General features: G+C 35.2%; 1 protein-coding gene across 1 annotated transcript; it reads left to right on the top strand.

Annotated features, from left to right (window-relative positions):
- The first annotated feature begins 48 nt into the window (after positions 1 to 48).
- Positions 49 to 20848, top strand: LOC126968491 (SH3 and cysteine-rich domain-containing protein 3-like). The gene is made up of 7 exons (XM_050813567.1): positions 49 to 386; positions 1019 to 1150; positions 1938 to 2015; positions 3502 to 3644; positions 4776 to 5006; positions 8564 to 8740; positions 10674 to 20848. The coding sequence occupies exons 1-6, from the start codon at positions 326 to 328 to the stop codon at positions 8705 to 8707; spliced, it is 789 nt and encodes a 262-aa protein (XP_050669524.1). The 5' UTR covers positions 49 to 325; the 3' UTR covers positions 8708 to 8740; positions 10674 to 20848.
- The last annotated feature ends 2818 nt before the right edge of the window (positions 20849 to 23666 follow it).

The raw sequence follows: 23666 nt of genomic DNA, 5'->3' as shown, positions 1-23666 counted from the left end.
GTTCCAACTACGGACGCATACTTTCTTCGACAGCAATGTAAGTGGTTGCATGGCTTGAAGAGGCGTACTAACTGGCATGTTCGTTTTCAATAATTTACAACAAATTATCACTCGACACTCAAAACTATTCACATAAAACTCCTAAGACTACTTTAACTACAATTCTAACACTTGTTACAAAATTTTCAGACTCACTAAGAACTAACACGGTTTGTTTATTTTTCGCTTTTGAGCAATTTTATTTTTCATGTTCGCTAATTATTCCAGGAATTAACAACGAAATGTGTGTATGGTATATTCCTAATTTATTGTCCATACAGGTCCGATGAGAAACTCCAAGAGTGCCCAAATGTTGAGACTAGCAGACCGCACCAGTCCCTTACCTGGTACTAACAACTCGTATTAATGAGTCCCTGTAGTATTTTTAAAATTTGATTATTGATTGAGTATTTTTGAAACGAATTGAAATATCATAGGCAACTGTCCCGTGCACAGAGCGCTACTGGTGACGAGTTGTATCGATAAATCCATTATATTTTTTTGATTGTACATAATCGCGTTGATACATCACTCACATTGGATTATCCACATCACGAATGCTTAAAACGATTCTATCAACAGTTGGTTTTATATCTACTTTAGTTCTATCGATTGAATATTTACTTATGGGTACTTTTTGGAATGCTAATTTTGTATCTTTGAAATTGTTTGCATTGCTTTTGCTTTTGCAATAATATGTGTTTTTAGTTTTAAGGTTTTTATTAAATTATTCATAAATTATAAGAAACTTTTCAGCAACATTTTTGATAAAACTTTTTGAAAAGTTTCTAACATTTTCACTCATTTTAACTAACATTCGACTAAATTGATATCCATATGACATAAATAAATTAACTTAATAGAATAGTATCACCATATCATATATCATTAGTAACAATTTTGTATTTTTGTTTTTGTCAAGGATATCAAAAGTACGTATTTATTATTTGCGTGTACTCACATTGAGTGACTGTTGTAGCTCCGCACTCGCCGAGACGCCAAAAGTTGAACCTTAGGATGAAGAGTCTTTCCCTGGATTCTCCGGAATGTGGCGAACTCAGACGGCGACCTGGCAACCGAGAACCGCCCTCACAGGGCAGCAGAGTTATGTGTACGAAACTTTCAAATAGTGGGTCCAAAAAACTTGATGTCACTTGTAATATTCAATCAGACGATACAGAAGCATGGCGGTTTCAAGGTCGATCGAATTATTATCTTTACATAATGACATAAAACAAAGTACAAACCGTGCCGCGGCCTTGAAGCCAAACTTTCATAAAATTGCTTGTAATTTTGTGACGAATTATATCACCTATTCTTAAAACAACACTTTAAACTTTTTTTAATGACTTGTTCACTTCACAATAGAATGGATTATGGATTGCTCTAGTTTGAGGAACATGAACTATAATTTACATTTAAGTATTCATCGGAACACGACTTTGGCATCGTTTCAACGTTCTAAGCCTACTTTATGTGAAACACAACAATGCATGCACGTATAATGAACTCAACACAATATTACGATTATCAATCACGCACATACAAGAACCAAAGCTCAGGGCATTCGCTTTAAATAATCAGTTTTTTGGACCCGAATTTATTGATGTCTTAATTCCAAGGCGATGTCGTTTGGGCACAAGCAATGTAACTCCTTTAACTGTACCTCCTTCGGCTTGGCTTATGTGTATCTATTTTTCTGTCTAGCCAATTTGTATGTGGAGTGCTTTCGACGTCGTTGAAAGGTTAAAGCCCTCTTTGCTGTCTTTGATTATTGTCAAACAATTTCCTTTAAAGACATTTCGCGCTAAGCGTGGAATCCTGCAGTGCGACAACACTTGTAAGTGCCAGCGTACTTTTGGTTTTTGCATGCTAATTTTTTTTTCGTTTCTTTTTAGATCACAACAGAGCAAATAGCATGAGATATGGCTCGATCAGACTTAACAACCATATTGTAAATAACCTTACTCAATCATGTACGTTTCTATCAATATAAAAAACGAGCTAAAAACAATGAAATGCCAAAAATTCTGATCGGACGGCAAATATAAATATTTTTATCCCATCTCGGATTTTTTACTCTATTATATATCTTTATCTATTTATTGAAACTCGGAAACTGACGGAAGTGATCAAATTTTTGGCGTTTTATTCTTATATTAGATGTTCGTATCAATAAGTCTTCGTGGTATAAATCTAACCTATTTTAAATTACAACAGAACCAGTCGTGGGTTTGGCTAGAGAAATAATTAATATTATTGATTTCTTGATACGATACATTGCTAGCTGTACAGTTAGATTAGTTTATAAAACACCATGTCATGGACCTTTGAATGCTCCTATAACAGCTTTTGTAGAGAGTTATTTATTACCTGCTTTGAATATCACAAAGAAACATATTGTATATATATAAGCCGCCCACAACTATTGTTATTATTAAAGAACTATTGCTGACTTTTAACCAAATCATGGTGAGGTCAATTAATTCCTAATTTAACACGAAAACTTTATTTAAAATAAAACTAATATAGTAGTGGATCAGACTAAAGGCAGTTGGTAATTTCAAATTCCAGATTGTTCCGAGGTCTGGAATCGACTTTGATTCGATCTTGAATACGATTCAATATAAAGTTGAAAATAGTCATATATTGTTGAATCTTATGTAACACTGTTAACTAACAATCAAATAACAATATATGTTTTTTATTTTGTTATTTAACATGATCATTGATAAAACTAACAAATATAGTATTACAGATATTATGAATAAATGAAAATGTGTTTAATTAACATCCTAAAAGAAGTATACATATTTTATGACTTAAACTTATACATATGCGTAATGGGTATTGAGTGTGTCTGGACTGTCACGCTCGGCTGTAACACTAGTAAAGTCGAATTGATTTGAATTAGGGAGCGTTGTCAGTCAGAGGATTTTGTTCTAGTATAACTGTTACATTTTTTTAATATATAGAAACAATAGTTGTATTCAGTATTACTAATCATGCCTTCACGAAGTTTTCATTTATTTCATGTGATCTAATGTCCAGACACCATTTTTTTTAAATTAAAGTAATAAAACAAAAAAAATTGAATCAACAATTATTGAGATGCAGTTTTTTAAAGTTTTACAAATAAACTTGGTATAAAGATATACCTGCGAATAAACCAAGAATATGCAAGATGTTTACTATACATTTTGCTTATGGTTGGTTTAGTGGAACGTTTAACGTTTTCCCCCGTTTATTTCCAAGGCTGTTTGAAATTTGGGAAACTTCAGAATTATCATTGTATTGACAGTATTGTCAGCGATATAGTCAACATCTTACATATTCTTGTTTTATTCTCAGGTTAAAATTCAAGTTTATTTGTAAGGCCGTTACAATTTCAGGCCGAAAAACGCGACAAATAAATATAAAATTATATAATATTAAAGTTACAACAATGATGGTATCCTTTAGCGCCATCCTCGCCGGTACACAGTCGTCGGCTTCTGAACACCCGGGTGGGTCGCATGAGCAGTGTGGAGCTACCTGACGACCAGGATAAGAGCTTGTCTTCGAACAGTGCCAGCCCCTGTCCGTCTCCAGTCAAACAGCCCACGGTACGTTAAGGATGAAATCAGTTCATGTGATTTACGATAATTTGTAGCAGGCTCAAAGGACTTGTGTCCAAGGCTTGATATCTGAAAAAAAATATAACCCATGGACGTACAAAAAACAACTAGACTCATTATCACACTCAAAAGTTTTCTGAAGCAAATTCTGCCTACGCGTCTATTAGGCAGAGTTTTCGTTCAGTTGTGCTTCCACCGCGCTTTGAATACAACGCTAATCAATGGTCTAAATCAAAACTGTCCTTATAACAGCATATCCAAACTTAGAAAGGATGGAGTGTCGTAGTGCAGGTAAGTGTCCCTTTAAATTAACAAAGTTGTGTAACTACCTTATGTTCTTGTCTCGTGTTCGCGTCCGAGCTTCTAATGAGCGTATACAGTAGACTTTGAGCATTACGCCACGAAATAAGGTGTTAATTTGAATGAATGTTGTGAAGTTATCGCTTGGATATTTTTGGCGACCTTTAAATAGGCGATTGAGAGTCCAGTTGTTTCGTCAATTTAACCGGATATTGTATTTGTCGACCCATATAGCCCAGTGGCTTGTAACCTTGTTCACTGAGCTAAAGTTACCGTGTTCGAATTCCGGTGGGTGCAAACATTTATGCTTTGAATATAAATATTTGTTTCCGAGTACATATTGTATGTTTAAGTATGGATATTTGTATTAGATATATTTGGGTCAAGAAAATTTGTGTCAACGTGTCAGTATTAAAAAAAATATCAATATTTAGATTCAATACAGGACTTTAACTGGGTTTTGTATTAAGTATTTCATTTAGATCACTAATGTCACTGTTATAATACCGCCATATTGTCTTTTGGAATAGTCAACCCAAGCTTTTTAAAAGTGAACGGTCTTTCTCACTTCTAGTTGTACATCTATATTATCTTCCCACCTCAAGCGTGGTTCGCTTATTTTCTATTATATATATAAATATATATCACTGGCCTAGAAAAGATAAGAATAACTGTAACATGGTTAATAATTCTGTCTTGTTTTATCTCTTCTTTTTAGTTTTCCATGCAATATTTATCATCGGTTTGTTTACTTACGTATTGTATGCTTTTCTTTGTGTATGTCTGATATAATAAAATGGATTATATTCTGAATTTCAGAAACACCAGCGTCTCCTACCCACAAACCTGTATGTAATTTTGTACAACTTCAAGTCTCGTCACGCAGACGAGTTGGATCTGAAAGCCGGCTACAAAGTGACTGTCATTGACACTTCTGACCCAGATTGGTGGAAGGGCAAGTGTTTGGGAAAGATCGGATACTTCCCCTCCAAGTATTGTACCAAACTCCAGGCTGGGGAACGACCATTGCAAGTTACCCATAATTTACAAGTAAGTCAAACTTCATTATTATGGTAGAATTAAGATAGCTAGATATTTTTCCGACCCTGTAAATAAAATGGTCGTTTTAAGGAAATGCCTTAAAGAATAAAGCCCAAGTCTTAATAAATAAAACTAAGCAAGAAGGATAAAGGAATGGGACTCTAGTTAGCGCGTTAACACCTGGTTAACTTAATTTATTATAAATAATGATAATTATAATTAATAATAAAAATAATAATACTTGAATGCCTCGCCTAGTTTCGTGATACTCAGTATAGCAGTTTCGTTCGCCAATAGAGCCTCGCTCTTGGCGAACGCTTCGTACATTCTGGCGCTCTATAATGCGCAAATCCAGCCACAATTGGAGGCCACAAATCTCATCTCTGCACTGATAAAAATTCGGCAAATTCCACCTTCGCAACACACACCACAAACAATCTCAAAATCTGGATGTGAGGCGTTTCTCCAGGACCGTTTTAAGGAACTTTGTACCACGTACTAACATGCTTTCGAATCACCTGCCTTGCTTGATGTTCTCAGGACAATACCATATTATGGGTTCCTTCACTTTCACACCTGTCATTAGGATAAGAAAGAGAATGTCGGCGGTGATGACTCCTTATTATCATCATGTGACGTCAGGTGACGAACGCTTGTTTGTCCTCCAATTCCTCCTCGTTGCAAGCTTTACCTATTTTTTTTTAATATTTAATTACTTATCGTGACGGTCTAGTTTATCACAGATATCACACGCAGAACTTACCCACCAACAAACATGACATTTTGCACAAAACTTTCCTAAATGACGCAAGTGAGCAGCTGTGGGTTTAAAAAAAAAGGATTGATGCTTATATGTAAGTCCGTCATATTCTAAATTGTACAAAATTTAATATACCTCTTCCGTTGGATCACATAATATAACGGCGTTGTTTTCAAAATTTAACCTCTTAAGTTCTTAAAAATTTTTAGCCAGTTCGGCAGTGGGTCAATATTAAAGTATAATATAATAGTAATTTATATAATAGAGGTTATAGTGTGAAATTGCCGTTTTATTTTGACAGGTACTTCGAATTGGCATAGAACCTTCATGGTTTGAGATTTTTGAGAGAACCTTTTTCACTTGGTACCTATGTAGTTCTTCTTTTAAAAAATGTGCAACATTCAGTTGTTTTTTTATTTAGGTTAGAAATAAAGATGGATGGATTTGAATACGAGTTACGACGCGGAACTAACACGGCAGAAATAGCTAATGAACGCACCCTGCGATTTTGGTTTAAACGGTTTCGTGATGGACACTTTGATTTGAAGATCGAACCACGTGGAAGACCGCCCACACAGGTGAATAACAACGAATTGAAAGAGAGCGTGGAAAATGATCCGAGCCAAACTACCCAGAAATAAATGGCATATTTTAACGTTACCTTACCAACAATATTGACTCATTTGCGTCAAATCAATAAAACAAAAAAATATGAAAAATTGGTGCCTCATTATTTATCCGGTCTGCAGAAACACGTTTAAGAAACGCGTGCTGAAACTTGTTGAATCGATACAGATATGAAGGAATATTAGATCAAATTGTAATATGCGATGAAAAGTGGATTCTTTACGATAACCGTAAGGGAAAAATGCATTGGCTGACCCCAGGTCAAACGCTGCAAAAGTGTCCTAAAGCAAAGCTTACTAAAAAAAGGTTATGTTAACAGTTTGGTGGTCTCAGCATGGTTTTATTCACTATAGCTTTCTCCGATCTGGTCAAGCAATAACGGCAGATGTCTATTGTGCTGAACTCCGAACAATGATAGGAGAATTAGCAATGAAACAGCGCCGACTCATGAATCGATCTTCATCATTATTGCTGCATGATGATGCGAGACCTCATACAGCACGAGATACCGTTTCAACTCTACAGGAACTGCAATTAGAAACCATTCGTCACCCTCCGTATTCGCCAGACCTTGCTCCAACGGACTACTATTTTTTCGTGATTTGGACAATTTTATACGTGATAAAAAGTTTTCTTCTCAGAAGACAGTACAAAATGCTTTCACACAGTTTGTCGAATCTAGATCACCACCGTTCTATCGCAAAGGCATAAATGACCTTTCTATTAGATGGCAGCAATAGTTTTTTAAACGGAGAGGTGGTAAAACCAATGGAATCTACTATATTTCTTGGCATTACTTAGTTTAGGCTTTCTTGGCATTGCTTAGTTCTGCAGCATATGCGGTTTTCATAGTATTATGTACTATGGTACATTGTTATGGGGCAGTGCGGCCGATATTAATACCATCTTTGTATTGCAGGGCTATTCGCGCTATTTATAACCTAGGCCTAAGGGCCTACGAATCATTAAGAGAAAAATGTAAATAAATAAACATTTTGACTGTTGCTTCTAACCATATTATTGATAATGTTCTATATGTTCATAAGCACATTGAGGAATTTGCTAGAAACTGTGACAATCTACTACTCGGTTAAGCCGAGTTAGCAAGTCTTTTATTAAATTTACAAAAAACAAATGTATTACAAAAGCTAAAAGAATTGTTAAAAAACGTTTGTGTGGGAATGGTTGCTATAGCATAAACGATTTAATTAATGATACCACAGACTGGGAATGAAGCGAACACCCTCAGGCTCTTTAATTATAAATGTTTATTATACGATAATACATTGTAATCCATATTTTTATAAAAAAAAAGCCCGCTGAGTTTCTTGCGCCCGTTCTTCTCAAGTCTGAGGCAGTCTGTTTTGAATGGGTGGTAGGTTTTGACGTTCAATAAGTGATTTTGAATCCTATTTTGAATAAAAATATTTGAATTTGAATATAGATAATAATGGTAATTATTTTGCTAAAATAAATATGTTAATGTAAGAAAAAACGAATTTAAATTTTTCAGTAGGTGCAAACCGGCAATTTCGTACTAATATTAAGTGCATTTAGGGCACTTCTCTACGACACTCAAGTAAGAAATTTTCATATTCCTATTAACAGATGTAGTGTTTCGTGTAGAACAATTGATATGGAGATTGAGTATCTAGGAAGAATTGAAAAAGTTTTGGCTTTTTACCAAAATCCAATTATCAGAAATTGCATACCTGAACGAAAGATTACCAATTCGTAGGTATTGCTTTATCATAAATCTGTTGCGGGATGGAGAATTCGTTATGGCGGTTTATTTTCATTGTCTGGGTTGATGACATTTGGCTTGGCATGTAGGCAGTTGATGGAAATCAATTGGACTCCTCTTTGTATCTTATATGACTAGCCAATGTGCTCTAAGGGTTCTGTAACCCAAAACTAATCCTTGTCAATTCAATGTACAGCAAAATTATATTGTGTTTGTGAACGCTGTGTAGGATCAAATATAACATGGATGACCTGAATTCATATTTTAATTAACTCACAAACCTGTGAATGGTGAACTGACAATATCTTAACAGATGTTCTCTCAGCTAATTACATAAGTTAATTTAAATTATTTGCATTTAATATGTGTTTTCTTATTTTAAGTTGTACAATATCGACCCTGCGTCTAAGAGGCTCAATATATTAGTTTAACCAGGTAACGGATGGCGACAACGGGCTGATGCTACTCCGAGACCAGATCGTGATTCAAGTCGGTGATGAGGTGGACGGCATGGTGATGATCAGGGCCGCTGACAACCGCCAGGGCGTGTGTCCGATCAAGTTTCTACAGGAAGTGTGACGCTTCAAGTTGCCCGGCTTTAATGTCATCAGGGTAAGTTCGTACACCTTTTATAATTACACTTAATTACACCCGAGATCTATGTTTTAGAAAGAGTCCTTACATTGAGTAGATATAACGCTTAAGGTAAAGGCCGGACCGCATTACAGCGCGGCACATAGCGTTAAAATATTATTTCAATCATTTCGTATGGTGTATGACGCATTAGAGCGATCAGGGGTGGGACAGACGCCTTAAAGTGACATTTTCAGAAGACTGTAGTGCCATCTGTTAGTTGGCCCGAAAATGAAAGCTTTGTCAGCTGTCACTCGCTTTGAAACCTTTCAACTTTTCTTTATTTTGTGTCACTGCCCACTGGTCATAAAATGGCGGCTACTTCTAGCGTTTGCGCATGTTTGTAGCTCTCTTGTTCCATTTTACATATTTATACTACTAAACATACAACATAGAACATAAAGGATAGATTCCTTTATGTTCTATGTTGTGACAAGATTAAATAACTAACTCTACGCGCAATTTCAACATGATAAAAAATACCTATATTAAAAAGTAGAGTAAGTTAATTAATTGCGTCACAACATTAAAAATGAATTTTATAATTTCGAGCTTATATATAGTTACTTTCGGGGCCAATCTCCAAATGGCGCTAGTTTTCAAATAGACAGCTCATAATGCGTAGAGAGGGCTCCCTTTTCCCTATATATTGTTATACTCTTTGAGAGCGATGCTTCATTGAGAGTTGATACGCTTCGCAGCAAACTTGCCTTCGAAAGATTATTTTGTCGTGCAGCGCCGCTCAGAGCGACAAAACAAGTGGTGCGGCCCTTTAGTATGTGTACTGTTTATTGTAAGTTTATAGAAGTTTGTCTTCGACGTTCTACAGTAAATGTTAAATCGTGCAGAGTCATTTGAGGGCGAGGAAACTAATATTGATATACGCCTTCACAGTATTTGGGCAAGCCATTTCTTCTAACTTTTGTTCTAGTCCATAATTCCTTCTTTTTCTGCAGACAGCATAAAAGTAAAGACCAAATCCTCGTCATTATCGCCCATCTTGTAATGTTGCTCTCTAGCGAACTGGTAAAGAAAAGACGCTTCCTGCAGTAGTAATGCTATGGGTACCTGATGACCTTAAGTTTGTACTCTTCTTTTAATGATTATTTATGTAACCTTGCTTTAAGTAACGGAATAACGCATTTTGATACTTGAACATAAAACAAATCAATATAGAAAGAAAAAACAATATTTGTTACGTTTTTACTTTAACTTTCTGTACTGAGAACATATTATGCACTATTTGCTGTTCAACATGTTCAATTTTAAGTTAATTCAACAGCGCATTACTGAGTTACAAAACATAAGGCAATATTAACCTGTACCAAAAGCATCAAAACTTTTTTGTCGCCACAGAAACAACAGAAAAAGGTCTATTCAGGTATCGGTTATATACAACACCTTTTGTTTTCGCCTACGATCGCCTCAAGAGGAACCCTGCTATCCTATTTGAAATGAACTATATTTTATTAAAGTTATACGAGTACAGCAGCGTAAAATTATGTTAATGTCAGCAGCAGACCCCATAGCAAAATTATTAATTTAAACGTATAATAATTATAAGGTATCTTTTCTTATGAAAATAAGCGACGAGACGAGCAGGACGTTCAGCTGATGGTAATTGATACGCCCTGCCCATTACAATGCAGTGCCGCTCAGGATTCTTGAAAAACCCAACAAATTTGAGCTGCACTACAATAATTGTGCTCGTCACCTTGAGACATAGGATGTTAAGTCTCATTTGTCCAGTAATTTCACTAGATACGGCACGTAACACAATAATGCTTACACGTTACTGCTTCACAGCAGAAATAGGCGCCGTTGTGGTACCCATAATCTAGCCGGCATTCTGTGCAAAGGAGTCTCCCGCTGGTAAATCTCTGGTATCTAACTTCTTGGAATTATATTTCAGCGACGCAGCTCTCTATCTAATGACAGACGAAAAAACTTGCAACCCCAACCCTCACGCAGCGCTCCGGTCACACCTTGCGACAGCGATACCTCGTGGCCATACCGTCCCGAGCCCCAACGTTACTCGGACAAGGCGTCGCCGTCGTACGAAGCTTCTGTCGAAGGCGTCTGGTGGTGGAAAAGACCGCTCGGCGTTCGTCGTGCGCCAAGCAGGCGCTGCGGTGCCTCGTCGTCGACACGGCCGCTACAAGTGACCCCCTGTATTTCACCCGAGGATGAATACGACGAATATTATCGCCGACCGCTTATGTCTGACGATCGCCCCTTGAGTTTAGTGCGCCAACAATATATATAAAAGTGGACTTACTATAGACTTCCTTTTTGTGTTTATCTTTAACTAGTATATGTATACTTGTAGATTAAATCCTAGAGATAGTTAAAACAGCAAAATATACTGTATGAATTAGAATACAATATCATAAATTGTAATAGATAACTCATAGTTGTACTTCTTTGGTGTGTTTCACAGTTTAATAAAGAAAACATTATAGATTTCTTAATTTAAATAAATTAATACATAAGTTATGACTTGGGCGAAAAGTAGATGCATTCTGATGTGTTTCTCCTAAAACGCCAAAAGAACTATAATATTTGAGAAGAAGATAATATTTGAGTAACGGCTTACTCAAATATTATTTCATTCTTGTGATTTTATAGAAAGAAAAAAACATGTAACTTCTACCACTTTTTGGTTGCGTAAATGAAAGATAGATCCTTATCTTTAGAATGTAGAAAAAAATAGGCAGAGAAAAATAGGAACGCCGTGTTATAAAATCATATTTATTCTAATTTCATTTTCTACACACATTATGAAAATAATAGATAATGTTTAATATTAGACTTAAATTAAAATACGAAAAACAGTTTTTCGTTATATTTAAAGTTAAATTATTGAGCTTACTTACCCAGTCCTTTTTGCATTAAAAACATATGTTTATCGTTTTTATACAAAATAATAAAAAGAAATTATATATATTAAATAATAGTAATTATTTGACATATCATTTTTACGGTACTAATATAATATATGGTCTTAATAAGTAGAAAATATATAATATTTGTGACGGCTACAACCGATAGCTGTTTTAATTTGTATATTTGTACATTTATTTTAATATCATATATCCATACTCCGCAGTGCAAAGAACTAACATTATGAAGATATCAATCACTATACTTATACCTACAAAGTTGAAAAAAAAGTAAGGAACAATTAATCATTTTGCAAATAAGTGTATCGGTGTACTCTTTGCAGGTTTTTTTTTATGAAAATAAGGGACGAGACGAGCAGGACGTTCTGCTGATGGTAAATGATACGCCCTGCCCATTACAATGCAGTGCCGCTCAGGAATCTTGAAAAACCCCAAAAATTCTGATCAGCACTACAACTGCGATCGTCACCTTGAGACATATGATCTTAAGTCTCATTTGCCCAGTAATTTCACTAGCTACGGCGCCCTTCAGTCCGAAACACAGTAATGCTTACTGCTTCACGGCAGAAATTTTACTCACTGGTAAATTTTTATTTATCTTTCACGTGTTCTTTCACAATTATACAACCCATATAATATAATACAGAGCTTTAGAATCCGGGCGCACTTTATAAAATATATATAAATTTAAATGCAAATATATCTTCCAGAATGAAATATGTACTTATAAGATATAGTTGAGATTCATTATTAAATAACTTATAGCTTACATAAAATTCAAATTCAAAATATGGTAAAATATAAATAAACTTGACTAGATACTAAACCCTAGTACTTACGTAGTAATATTAAAAATTATTACTCGTAACCAAGCGAATAATGTTAGAAACAACGACCATAAATTAGGAAATAGTTTACAGGTACGGATCTTGAGCGCTCAACAAAACTATGTTATAGTAATCTGCTGCGCGAATGCACAGGGTGATACCAAAATACGTTATAAATTAGCCCCCTTATTCATAATAGTCTGCTAACTTAAAGCATTGCTAATTCTCACTCTTCTTCTATTGACCTAAGTCAGAATGAGAAAAATAACTCCTAAGCGGCTGTTTAAAGTTAGCGGACTATTATGAATAAGGAAGTAGTCATTTACTTCATACTAGAGCGCACGAATTGACGCACGCACACACACGATTTACAGAACCGCTAAGCAATCTTGGGAGGACATAACTATTGAGTGCCACGTCGTTCGTCGCCGAAACTGGTCGCTGTTCGAGTTCAATTACCTGCGTCGCCCTGTCCACGTCGTCAGTCTTTTTATATATACCAAACCTATTATTATATTACTTGTATGGTGGTTATACGAGCTAGGGGTTTCATGGCAGACACCGTACCCCGCGCTTCCCGTCAATATGACCCTATTCTGTACTTCTGAATACATTTTGGTTTTAGTTACATCGCTGAATATCCGTGCCGTACAAAGTGAAAATACATCCTTCAAAACCATTTTTTATCAAATAGTGGGTAATCTCATTAACGAGATATTTACTGTGAATCGAGAATTTTATAGTTTTCAACATTGTTTAGTATGATTCTCTGAGTTACTCGACTTAACACATACCAAAATTATGGTAAATATCTAGTTATAGCTTATAAGTAGTATTAATATATTGATTAGTTAAGCAAAAATATAAAATTATAGAAACGCCATTTTTATTTGTTTACAATTATTCACAAATTTGAAAATTCCTATTTTAAAGTATAATATTTGTAACTAAGCCTTTATTTATTAATTAAATTGAACCTTAAATTATTTGAAATATTTATACCGTCCCCTCTAGAGACTTAAAAATTACGATTGTTACTGTAACATGTCTTACAAGAAATTATTATGAATATATAAATTAATATAAAGTATATTATAGAGGTCTTTAAACTATATTTAAAATACTTAGGTTAAAACATGTTTATAAAAAGTTATTGGATTCTTTCTCCTTGTATACCGGGTGTAACCAGTCCACCTCCGAATATGAAAGGGTTATGTACTATGTAGAACTCTCTATAACTGAATAATTTTGGCATTGTAGCAAGGTTTACTTTTTATTTGAAAAAAAATTCAGAGCGTATTTTAAACTTTTTTAGTCATCATTTTAATACCCAAAGAGAATTTATCCACTACGTCCAAATACCTACGTCAAAGAGGATGTAAATACTACGTAATAAGAGGGACTGCCTAAGTAAAAATTAAAATGTAGTTCAGAATGAAACGTGCAGTCATTTGATTTAAGTTTGAAATAGTAGGTAGTAATTACAGTATGGCGATTGGCCACGAAGTATAATCCGGCTAAGTTTGAAAGCGAACAGTTAGTTGCTTATAATGTATTCAATTCGGCAATCTCCGTTTTTTACAAGATTACAGCCGTCATCTGTCAATCTATCAATTACTGCACATTTAAAACAATCGAGTGAATCGCTTTTTTAAGAGTTTCGCTAGGCTAACCCACGTAATGACCTAGTAGTTTGTTTTTTCGTTTCTGCTGTCAGCTGTTGCTACATAAATACAATTATGCTTTTTGGTTTTTTATAATTTTAGGGACTATTAATAAATATAATTAGATAGTTATGATTTAAAAATGGATTGAATTGCATTTGATTAATAATCCTCACCAAAATATTTTTTTTATTTTAAAAATTTTTCAGTGCCAATACATTCAGAATCATGGTCCGATTGCAACCCCCCACTTTTAGGATGTAGTTATTTACCATCCGTATATGAAAAGCCATTACTAATTTTCTTTTACCTTTACAATCAATTTTAGACATACCACTTTCACCTTGCAAACTTTCTCATAATAGATAGTCCTTAAATGCGGACATGACTGTGGAGATTTGGATGACATAGGTTTTTTTTGTTCTAAACATAAATGAACTTCTTTTTAGATGGGTTGATATCCCTCCATGTCCCTTTCCTATCAACAATAAAAACTTTTCTTTATTCTGTTAATACTTCCATATATAATACACTTCCTAAATACATTTATAACAATACTATTAAGTTGTAAATATGTACATTACCAAGATTTTTCTCTATTATATTTTTATCACCTAGTTCAAAGTCCCGTATTTACTTAAATCAGGATTCGATTACCTACTTTAGCTTAAATTAAAACACTTCAATCTAGAACGTACAAGAAATCCTAGCTATTGATAAATTCGAAAATAATTAAAGTTGGCCAATGTACGGAACGTGCAAGCCAAAAACTAGATAAAAGAAGGATAAAAATAGAGTTAATTTAAAAAGTAGTGTCCTTAAATATTGTGTAATTAAGGTATAGGCCCTGAATCGGGTTTTACTATCGCTTGGGACCTAAATAAAATTAATTATGACCTGAAACCTATGATCAGGTTATTTGCTAAATGACATGACTTTGCAATTCACAAGGTACCAAATACCTTGGGGTGTATGTTTCGGCCTGAATTTGCAAATGCCTCAAACTTAGAAACTAAATTCAAATGGTCAGTGACAAACCTTCAATCAGTCCAGTTAACCCCACGCTTTTAATATCGTAGCCATGTTTATAATAACTAATATTTATAGTAACATATATCTAGTAATGGATATTGTATATAAGTGCACAGCCCTTAGTAAATTAAATATATTTAGTAAATTTAATGTAGATTATTAAATTTGATTGATTTCCAAAATTTTAAATAATCTTACACATTTTTTTGCTATAAATACATAATATTCTCACTGACTTTTTAAAAGAAATTAATTTGTAAGATATTTTTTTTAAAGTCGGTACCTACTTATTTAATATATTGAATGATTTCGCGAAACCAATTTCTAAACAAACGTTTAAATTTCTTATTTCCTTTTGAGATGAATAGTGGTTATAGAACGTGTTTGCAACCATTTATTTCTGTACACGGAAAAAGATAACTAAAATTTGTCTTTAATAACTTAAAGTTGTTACCTTCTTGGAGTACCTACTTGTATAGAAAAAAAAATATCTTAATACGAAATCCATTTTTTTTTGAGTTATCTTGAGAGTAAATTTCGCTATTATTGTCTTTAATCAATTCGACATATGTGTTTTACCTCTACAGGAGGCATCTTCAGGAGATGTTGACTCGCCAAATTCTGGCACGGGACTACCTCTCGTCTCGTGTCGTCGCAAAATAATTCCTAATTCAATATGTGTCTATATCTCGCTCTCTCCTCGTGCAAAATAGTTTTCTAAAAGATATTGAAAATTTAAACATTGTATTTAATATTAAGCCAGGTAGAATTCTGACAATTTCAATTCATATTATCGTGCTCAGCTTAGACACCTTCATTGGCACAATACGTAGGTGCAATGGCACATATCCCAGTAAAAATGTTACATTTTTTTTTTGGATTTTATGACCTGGTAACTAAGACCTTTAAGTCAATAAAAATGTTTCAGTTGCAAGTACTAACAAAGAATATGTAACGAATAGGTACTTAACTTCAGAAAACATTAGAATTTTTAATAGTGTGACGGAAAAGCTGAATGCTCCTCTGATGTTAAGCGATATAGTCTATCATTAATAGTGACAATATAATCTGATTGCTTACCTTGTCTTACCTTGCTTGTTGCGTCTTCCGATTTGAGTAAGATATACTCTACAGTATAATGTCACAAGAGTACTTTCAAGTGCACAGAAATATTTTGGTGCTAAATTACATTAAGGTATTCCTAATTGAAATAATTGTTTGTCGCTTCTTATATCTTCTTATTTATTCTTGTCTGCTATATTAGCATTAGGAAGGAACCAAAACCATTTTAGTGGATAAGTAATTTAGTTAGAGACCTTTGTAAGTGTGATTCCCAAGTGAGATGTTGTAGCCCTGTAAGCTATGGGTATTTATATATTTATTATTATTATAATATTATGAATGTTGAAGAATTTATGAGAGTATTATCCCTTAATATATGTTACTTGTAAGTCTAAGGTTGTTAGATATATTACCATAGACATTGAGAATAGACTGTAAAATCTATAAAACGAGGGTTATAAATTATATAACCTACAAAATTGGCCTTTTTTATAAAGAGACATAGCTAACGAACTACTTATACCTGTAGCGTGTATCTGGGTCTGTAGCAGACATTTTTATCATTTGTCTATCGAGGAAGCTAGGGTGAAAGGAAGTTTGTTAAATTTCGGAGTGTTTGGTAAAAAAATGCCATATTATGTCGTATAATCCCTTATTGACAACACTCTTTATAGAATCTGACTAAGTATCTGAATACAGCTTATTGAATTGTGGATACTACGGTGATCTGAAAGATATTTCTGAAATATCTTCACTTTCAATGGGACTGGAATTAAGAAAAAGAACGCGATATCCTCCAATCTGGCCCACATACTAGCCACATATAATGCAGTTTTCTCTGTCGAGTACCGTGTTCCGAAAAATTGTTTGATCTAACTTGTGCCGCGGAATTGCAACATCGCACAACATTCTACAAACGTGAATACCATCCTTATATCATACGGATGTATGGCATTCCGTACGTAAAATATAAATGATTTTTATGACTTAGGCCCATCTGAAGTCCACAAACAGGCAACAGGCATCCTTATGGAACTCTTAGTCTATTCTCTGTCTACGAGTGCGACCATTTAGAATAGATATTGTCCTTCGTTTCACTTCTAGACATGTGTAGTCTCATAAATATATTTCCCCCACAAATTGCAACCTTATCTTAGTAGAATATGAAATGTTAATGTTGTTTTATGGTATTCGAGTGATGTGTAAAACTCGCTGCCCGCGGCGCAATAGGTATATCACCGGTGCGCAATGGGACAGATGCGTGTTACTTTTTCCAAATGTAAATGTTTCCATTTAAAGATAATGGAAGTGTAACATTTATTATATACCTATTCGGGCTGCTAGTCCTTGACATTACTGTAGTATTATTGTCCGTATTTTGTTATTATTCACATCAGCGCCTTTATGCATTGTTCCTTGACCTAAAGGTGTTTACAAATACATACTGTTCCATATTTAATATTATGTTGGCACGTACAATTTGATTAGTAGAACTTGGTCTTGTAATTTGAAAACTTTTATGTGAATTCTTCATAATAATATCCAGTCTAGACATAAGTACTGATACAAATTAAAAACTTCATGAATAGGTAAATAAAAAAAATTGTTTCTGGCTTTGATACGAATTTCAATATGTATTGTACACGATCTAAGACGGTCCTTACACTTTTATTGAAGAAAAACGAAGTTTTTGAAATAAAAAGCTATAACTGACGCCGAATAATAATGTAGCGGACAAGAGGCTTACGGGATGGGAGTGGTGAGGCAACCGCCCATGGACATCCGAAACTTTTCTTGAAGCTTCCTAAGTCGTATCGGTTTGGTAAAACAGCAGCCGGTACTTGATTCCACAAAGTGGCTGTGCGTGTCAAGAAAAATCTTGCAAAACAGGCGGTTTTGGAATACCGGACGTCGACGTAAGCGGGTGGTATTTTGCATTTTGACGTAAAGTCCGGTGGTGGAATTCGGCCGCTGGAATCAACCAGAACAGCTCCTCTGAACACTCCCCGTGATAAATGCGGTAGAAGATGTAGAAGAATAACCCACAACTCTACGCAATGCCAAAGAATCAAGCCGATCGGAGATGACTTGATCGTCGATGATTCAAGCCGCTCTACGTTGTATGCGGTCAAATGGAAGAAGCTGGTACTGGGGGCACCCACCCAGAGGTGAGAACAGTACTCCATGTGACGCTGAATTTGCGCCTTATAAAGTTGCAGGCAGTGGCTTATACTGAAGTACTGTCTCGCCCATAGAAATCTTAATAATAAGGCACGTCTCGCCTTACTGAGTACACCAAGCTTTTTATTCGCCAGTTTGGCCTTCTCTTCCAAGTAACAATAGAACTGAACGTCGCTCGATACATCGATGCCAAGTATGCCGATAAAGGCTGTGGCAGTTAGAGGAGTGATCTCGAATCGAGGGGATACTATTTATTTATTTATTTATTTATTAAATTCCGCCAACAAGGTATACACTAATATAAACGCAGTATAATACGAAAACAATAACATTCACATGGTAAGTGATGCCTCAATTATAGGCGAAAATGACATGCTATTCAATTAAACTAAGCCACAAAATAAAATAAGAACTATAAATTATTATATATCTATGAATACAATATTAATATAAATTTACACAAAAAATAACGATTGAGATCATCCCTTCCTTGAAAGAACCGTTTTAATATATTTTTTAAATTTATGTAAGTTATGATCAAATATGTCGACTTCATCGTGATGACTATTATATTCCCTGGTAATTCTATTCAAGGGAGAGAAATAGCCTAAATTAGATCCTGCATAATTACAGAGAAATGGATTATATTTCTTACACGCTCTCGGTTGAGTTTTTGGAACAGCGAGGTTTAGTTTCGATATAAGATGAGGAGAATCAATAATATTATGTAGTAATTTAAAGAGGAACATACTGTCGAGCAAAGTTCTACGGGACTTAAGTGAGTTAAGGTGGAAATACTGCAGTCTACCTGTATAAGAAGGAATTTTTTTCGCTAGATTACAGCTATAAGATAAATGCCAGAGAAACCTCTTCTGAACTGATTCTAAGCGTTTCTTATATACATCGTTATGCGGGTTCCAAGCGACCGTACAATATTCTAAAGTGCTCCGCACTAGAGCATTATAAATGGTGATTTTTGTTGTGGGCCTTTTACAGGGCTTGGAGTTGCGTAACACAAAGCCTAAAATCTGAAAGCTTTTTTTAGTAATTGCATCAATATGGGAATTAAACCTTAACCTGTTGTCGATGATGACCCCTAGATCCCTAACGAGGTTCACTTCAGCCAAAGCAATAGCATTAACATAATATGTTCTCGTGGGTAAATTATTTTTTTGTCTACTAAAGCGGATTGCGTGACATTTATCAGTGTTTAATCTCATTCCATTTTCCTGACACCAGATTACTAGATTATTTAAGTCATTTTGAAGAAGAAGAGCTTCATCGGCCGAATTAACTTGTCTGAAAAATTTAAGATCGTCAGCGAATAAATAAAACCTAGAATTTTCGAAGCAATTGTATATGTCATTAATAAATAAGTTAAAAAATAATGGTCCCAAATGGGAGCCTTGTGGGACACCTGACAGTGTAGTAAAAGGCTTAGAAGAGTAGCCTCCAATGACAACAGAAGATTTACGGTTAGTTAAGTAAGACTTGCACCATTTTAAGAACATACCATCGATTCCAGAAGAATAAAGCTTGTAAATAAGTAGTTCATGGTTAACTTTGTCAAAAGCCTTGCTGAAATCGGTATAAATAGTGTCAATTGAATGACCATGATCCATTTCCTCAGACAGATCACCGACAAAGGACATAAGGACATGAGATACGACAAAGTTCATAACTAAAAACATTTTATTGCCACCTGCGAAGATTTGCATCTGCAAAGAGTATATTTCTGAACCAACGTAATTCTTCACCCGCGTAATTAAAAATAAGTGTTTTGATAGATAGACTGAGGCTAACTGAAGGGATTCCAACTTATAGAACCGAATAGCACAGATTCTCAGGATATGTTTAATGATTAGGTATCTTTAAACGAAGAAGCGGATTTGTTTCTGCAAGATCTGCTGCCATTTGCGAATCCTGTTTTTGCCAGCATTTGTAATTCTGACAGAAATCAGCTATTTCGTGCTTGTATGGTTTTACACAGAAGAACTATGGGTATATCAGTCTATGGAGAACCTAAGCCTTACCAAACTTTAGAAGTATCTAGAAAAGGGCCGACACCTCTATACCCTCATAGTGCAAGGCAACTACTGTACTTCTGCCTTTGTAATGTCAAGTAATGCAATGCATTCCAAATTTGAATCTAGAAAAAGAATCTTAAGTTTTTAAATTGTTCAATCAGTATTTATGTCCAGACTAGTTATCGTTATAGCGCACGGTTCCGAATTTAGTTGTTTAATTTACCTACTATGAAATTCAGTAAGTTAATTTAATTTAATTAAGTTATTTAACTAAACACTAAAAGTGGCCCCCGAAATTAGTGATAGGAATTTTTAATTAAGTTTTCGTGGAATTTATTTAATGTTATATATGTAACCATTGTTTGATTTAAATAAAGTATATAAATTTTAAGTTATTTCTCATTTTTACGCATCTACAGATTAGTTATCAGCTACCTCTCAACACCAGGGGAATTTTAGAACGTCGCTTCATAGTTCCATATTCAACATATAGGTACAGAGGTGATAGGGTTTACTATTTGCGATAATTTTAACTCCCATATGCAGTATGCAAAGTGAACTCTTTTTGAGTTATCAGGTTTTTTAGCTTATTGCCAAAAAAAAGTCAAAATTGCAACATCAAAAATTTATTTAAAAAAAACAGTATCAAATCGAATTTTTTCTTCTGATTTATATAAACAATTCAACACTGGTTATTTATCAACATAAAAACAACAATTATCAGTCTAAATTCAAAAAACGGTCATGATTTTAAAATAATCTGCTAGCTATGTTTCGTAACCTTAATTAAGGCGCGGTCATACCTCAATATTCACAAAAATTGGTTTCTTAGAGAGTCGATTACAACATTACGCAATCAAAATATCTCGACGCAAAAAATACAGTGCACAAAGAAGGACTTAATGTAAAATTTTAACCGAATAGAATATTTATATATGATTTGAAATATCCAATAAAAAATTTGTGAGTTGCTTCCAAAAATAAACTTTGGACCTAAAAATCTCTGAATTTTCAGCGATAACAACATTCTATTTTTAAAGAATTTAATAGAATTTGTATTTTTCTAAAACTTTAACCGAACAATTATTCAATTTAATAAGTATATTTTGACTAAACAAAAGAAAAACAGTAAAATAAATGCCCATTTGCAGCTTAGCTACATAATCAACATAAATATTGTACTATTCGACGTAGCGTTTACAATCCTAGTCAGTCCGCGCCTTAACTAAGATACGAATAATAGCCCTGTTGACCATGTGGATAGTGCCTGCCGTAGTGCGATACTCAAGGAAACTTTTATGAACATAAAACTCCCTGGCGCAGTTTTCTACCGGATGATACGTCATGGGTACGTTCAAAGAAGCGCGAACACACACCTAGGCCCGGTATCCACCAAAGCAGAAAGGAGAGAAGATGCGTCTTGATAACCAATTAGATTTCGTTATTTTCACGTCTCCTCTCCGCTTAGCTTCGGTGGAAATGGATCAAGCAGAGAGAATAATTCTTCTCTCTCAGAGCGCCATTTGTTACCGATGCGAATTTGAATAATGATTTAAAAAAAACGTAATAAATAAATTAACATCCAAGGCCTATTAAAATGTGAAAGATTATTTGAATGATAAAGATAGTTGGAATTAATGTTCTACATTCTGTTAATGAATATTGTTATACTCATTTGAATGCTATTGTAACTTTTGTACTTCATCCTGACTGACTCTGAAAATAAAGTTTTACAGTGAATAAAGATTTTTTTGACTTTTGACTTTGACTTTGCGGTAGTAGTAACTAGTATAGTAGAAATGATATCAATAAGAATTCTAAAGGAATCAATTTTGAGAAAATAAATGCCTTTTATGCCTTTTGATGTCTCATTTTTCTATGATTTTATGCCGCGATTAACTCTTGTATACATACATCTCCGCTATGCACAGCTCACATCTCCTCCCCGCTTTGGTGGAAATAACCTGGCCGCTTCGCTGCTAATCTCCTCTCGTCTCCTCTCCGCTTTGGCGGACACCGAGCCTACGGGGCCGACACCACTCCTGTGATTCTTCTGCCTGTTTTCCGATTACAGTTCCTTCAATTTTGTTGAAATTCATTGTTTTGACTTCATTTGATTTTGTTTGGTTTATTCGACGCTTTATAAGGTCGGCAACGCTCCTAGGATTCCTCTGATATTACTAAAGAGTGTGGGCTGTGGTGATCACTAACTACCATAAGGAAGCTCATTCCACAGTTTTGTAGTAGGTACATAAAAAAAGCTCCTTGAGAACTGCACTGTGGAGGACCGCATGCAGATGGTGGGAATGATATCCTAGTATGTGGCGTGTCGTGCGAAGGTGGCATTCGGAGGCAGGAATCAGATGAAACATCTCTTCGGAACACTCCGGGTGATACATGCGGTAGAAGACACACAACCAAGCGACGTCTCTACACAACGCCAAGTGATCCAGCCTGTTCACAGAACACTGGGTCCCCGACAATTTGAGCTGCTCTGCGTTACACGTGGTCAAATGGATCGAGCTGATACTGGGGTGCGCCAGACCAGAGATGACAGCAATACTCCTTATGCGGCGGGACCTGCGCCTTGTAGAGCACTAGAATGTGGGCCGGCTTGTAGTATTGACGTGCTCTATTTATGGCGCCGAGTTTCTCCGAACCCAATTTGGTTTTACCCTCCAGATGACAGCGGAATTGGCAATCGCTTGAGATTTCGAGTCCCAGTATTCCGATACTTGGCGAGGCTGTAAGGGAAGTGTTGTTGAAGAGCGGTGATATGCCAAATGGGGGTTTTTTTGTGGTAAACGCGCAAACTGGAGTCTTCTACAGGTTAACTTGGACAAGGTTTTCACGTTATCCCATACCGCGACCATCTCAAGAGAGGACTCGATAGAAGACACAAGTTTCTCCCGGCACTGGTCGACGATTTCCCGAGAGAGACATGCATGGCCCGTGTATACGGCATCACCAGTGCTGTCATCTGCATAGCAATGTATCTTGGAGGTATCCAACATATCATTGATATGCAGAAGAAACAGTGTAGGAGATAGCACACAGCTTTGGGGCACTCCAGCGTTCACGGGCTTCGGGTTCGGCGAACGACCTGTATACTGCGCTCAGTGAGGAAGCTGAAGGTCAACTTACATAAACTCTCGGGAAGCCCAAATGATGGAAGTTTTAAGAAAAGCGCCTTGTGCCATACACCACCA

Source organism: Leptidea sinapis, chromosome 15 (genome assembly GCF_905404315.1).
Source record: "Leptidea sinapis chromosome 15, ilLepSina1.1, whole genome shotgun sequence".
Classification (NCBI taxonomy): Eukaryota; Metazoa; Arthropoda; class Insecta; order Lepidoptera; family Pieridae; genus Leptidea; species Leptidea sinapis.
This window is presented reverse-complemented; position numbering and strand designations above follow the sequence as displayed.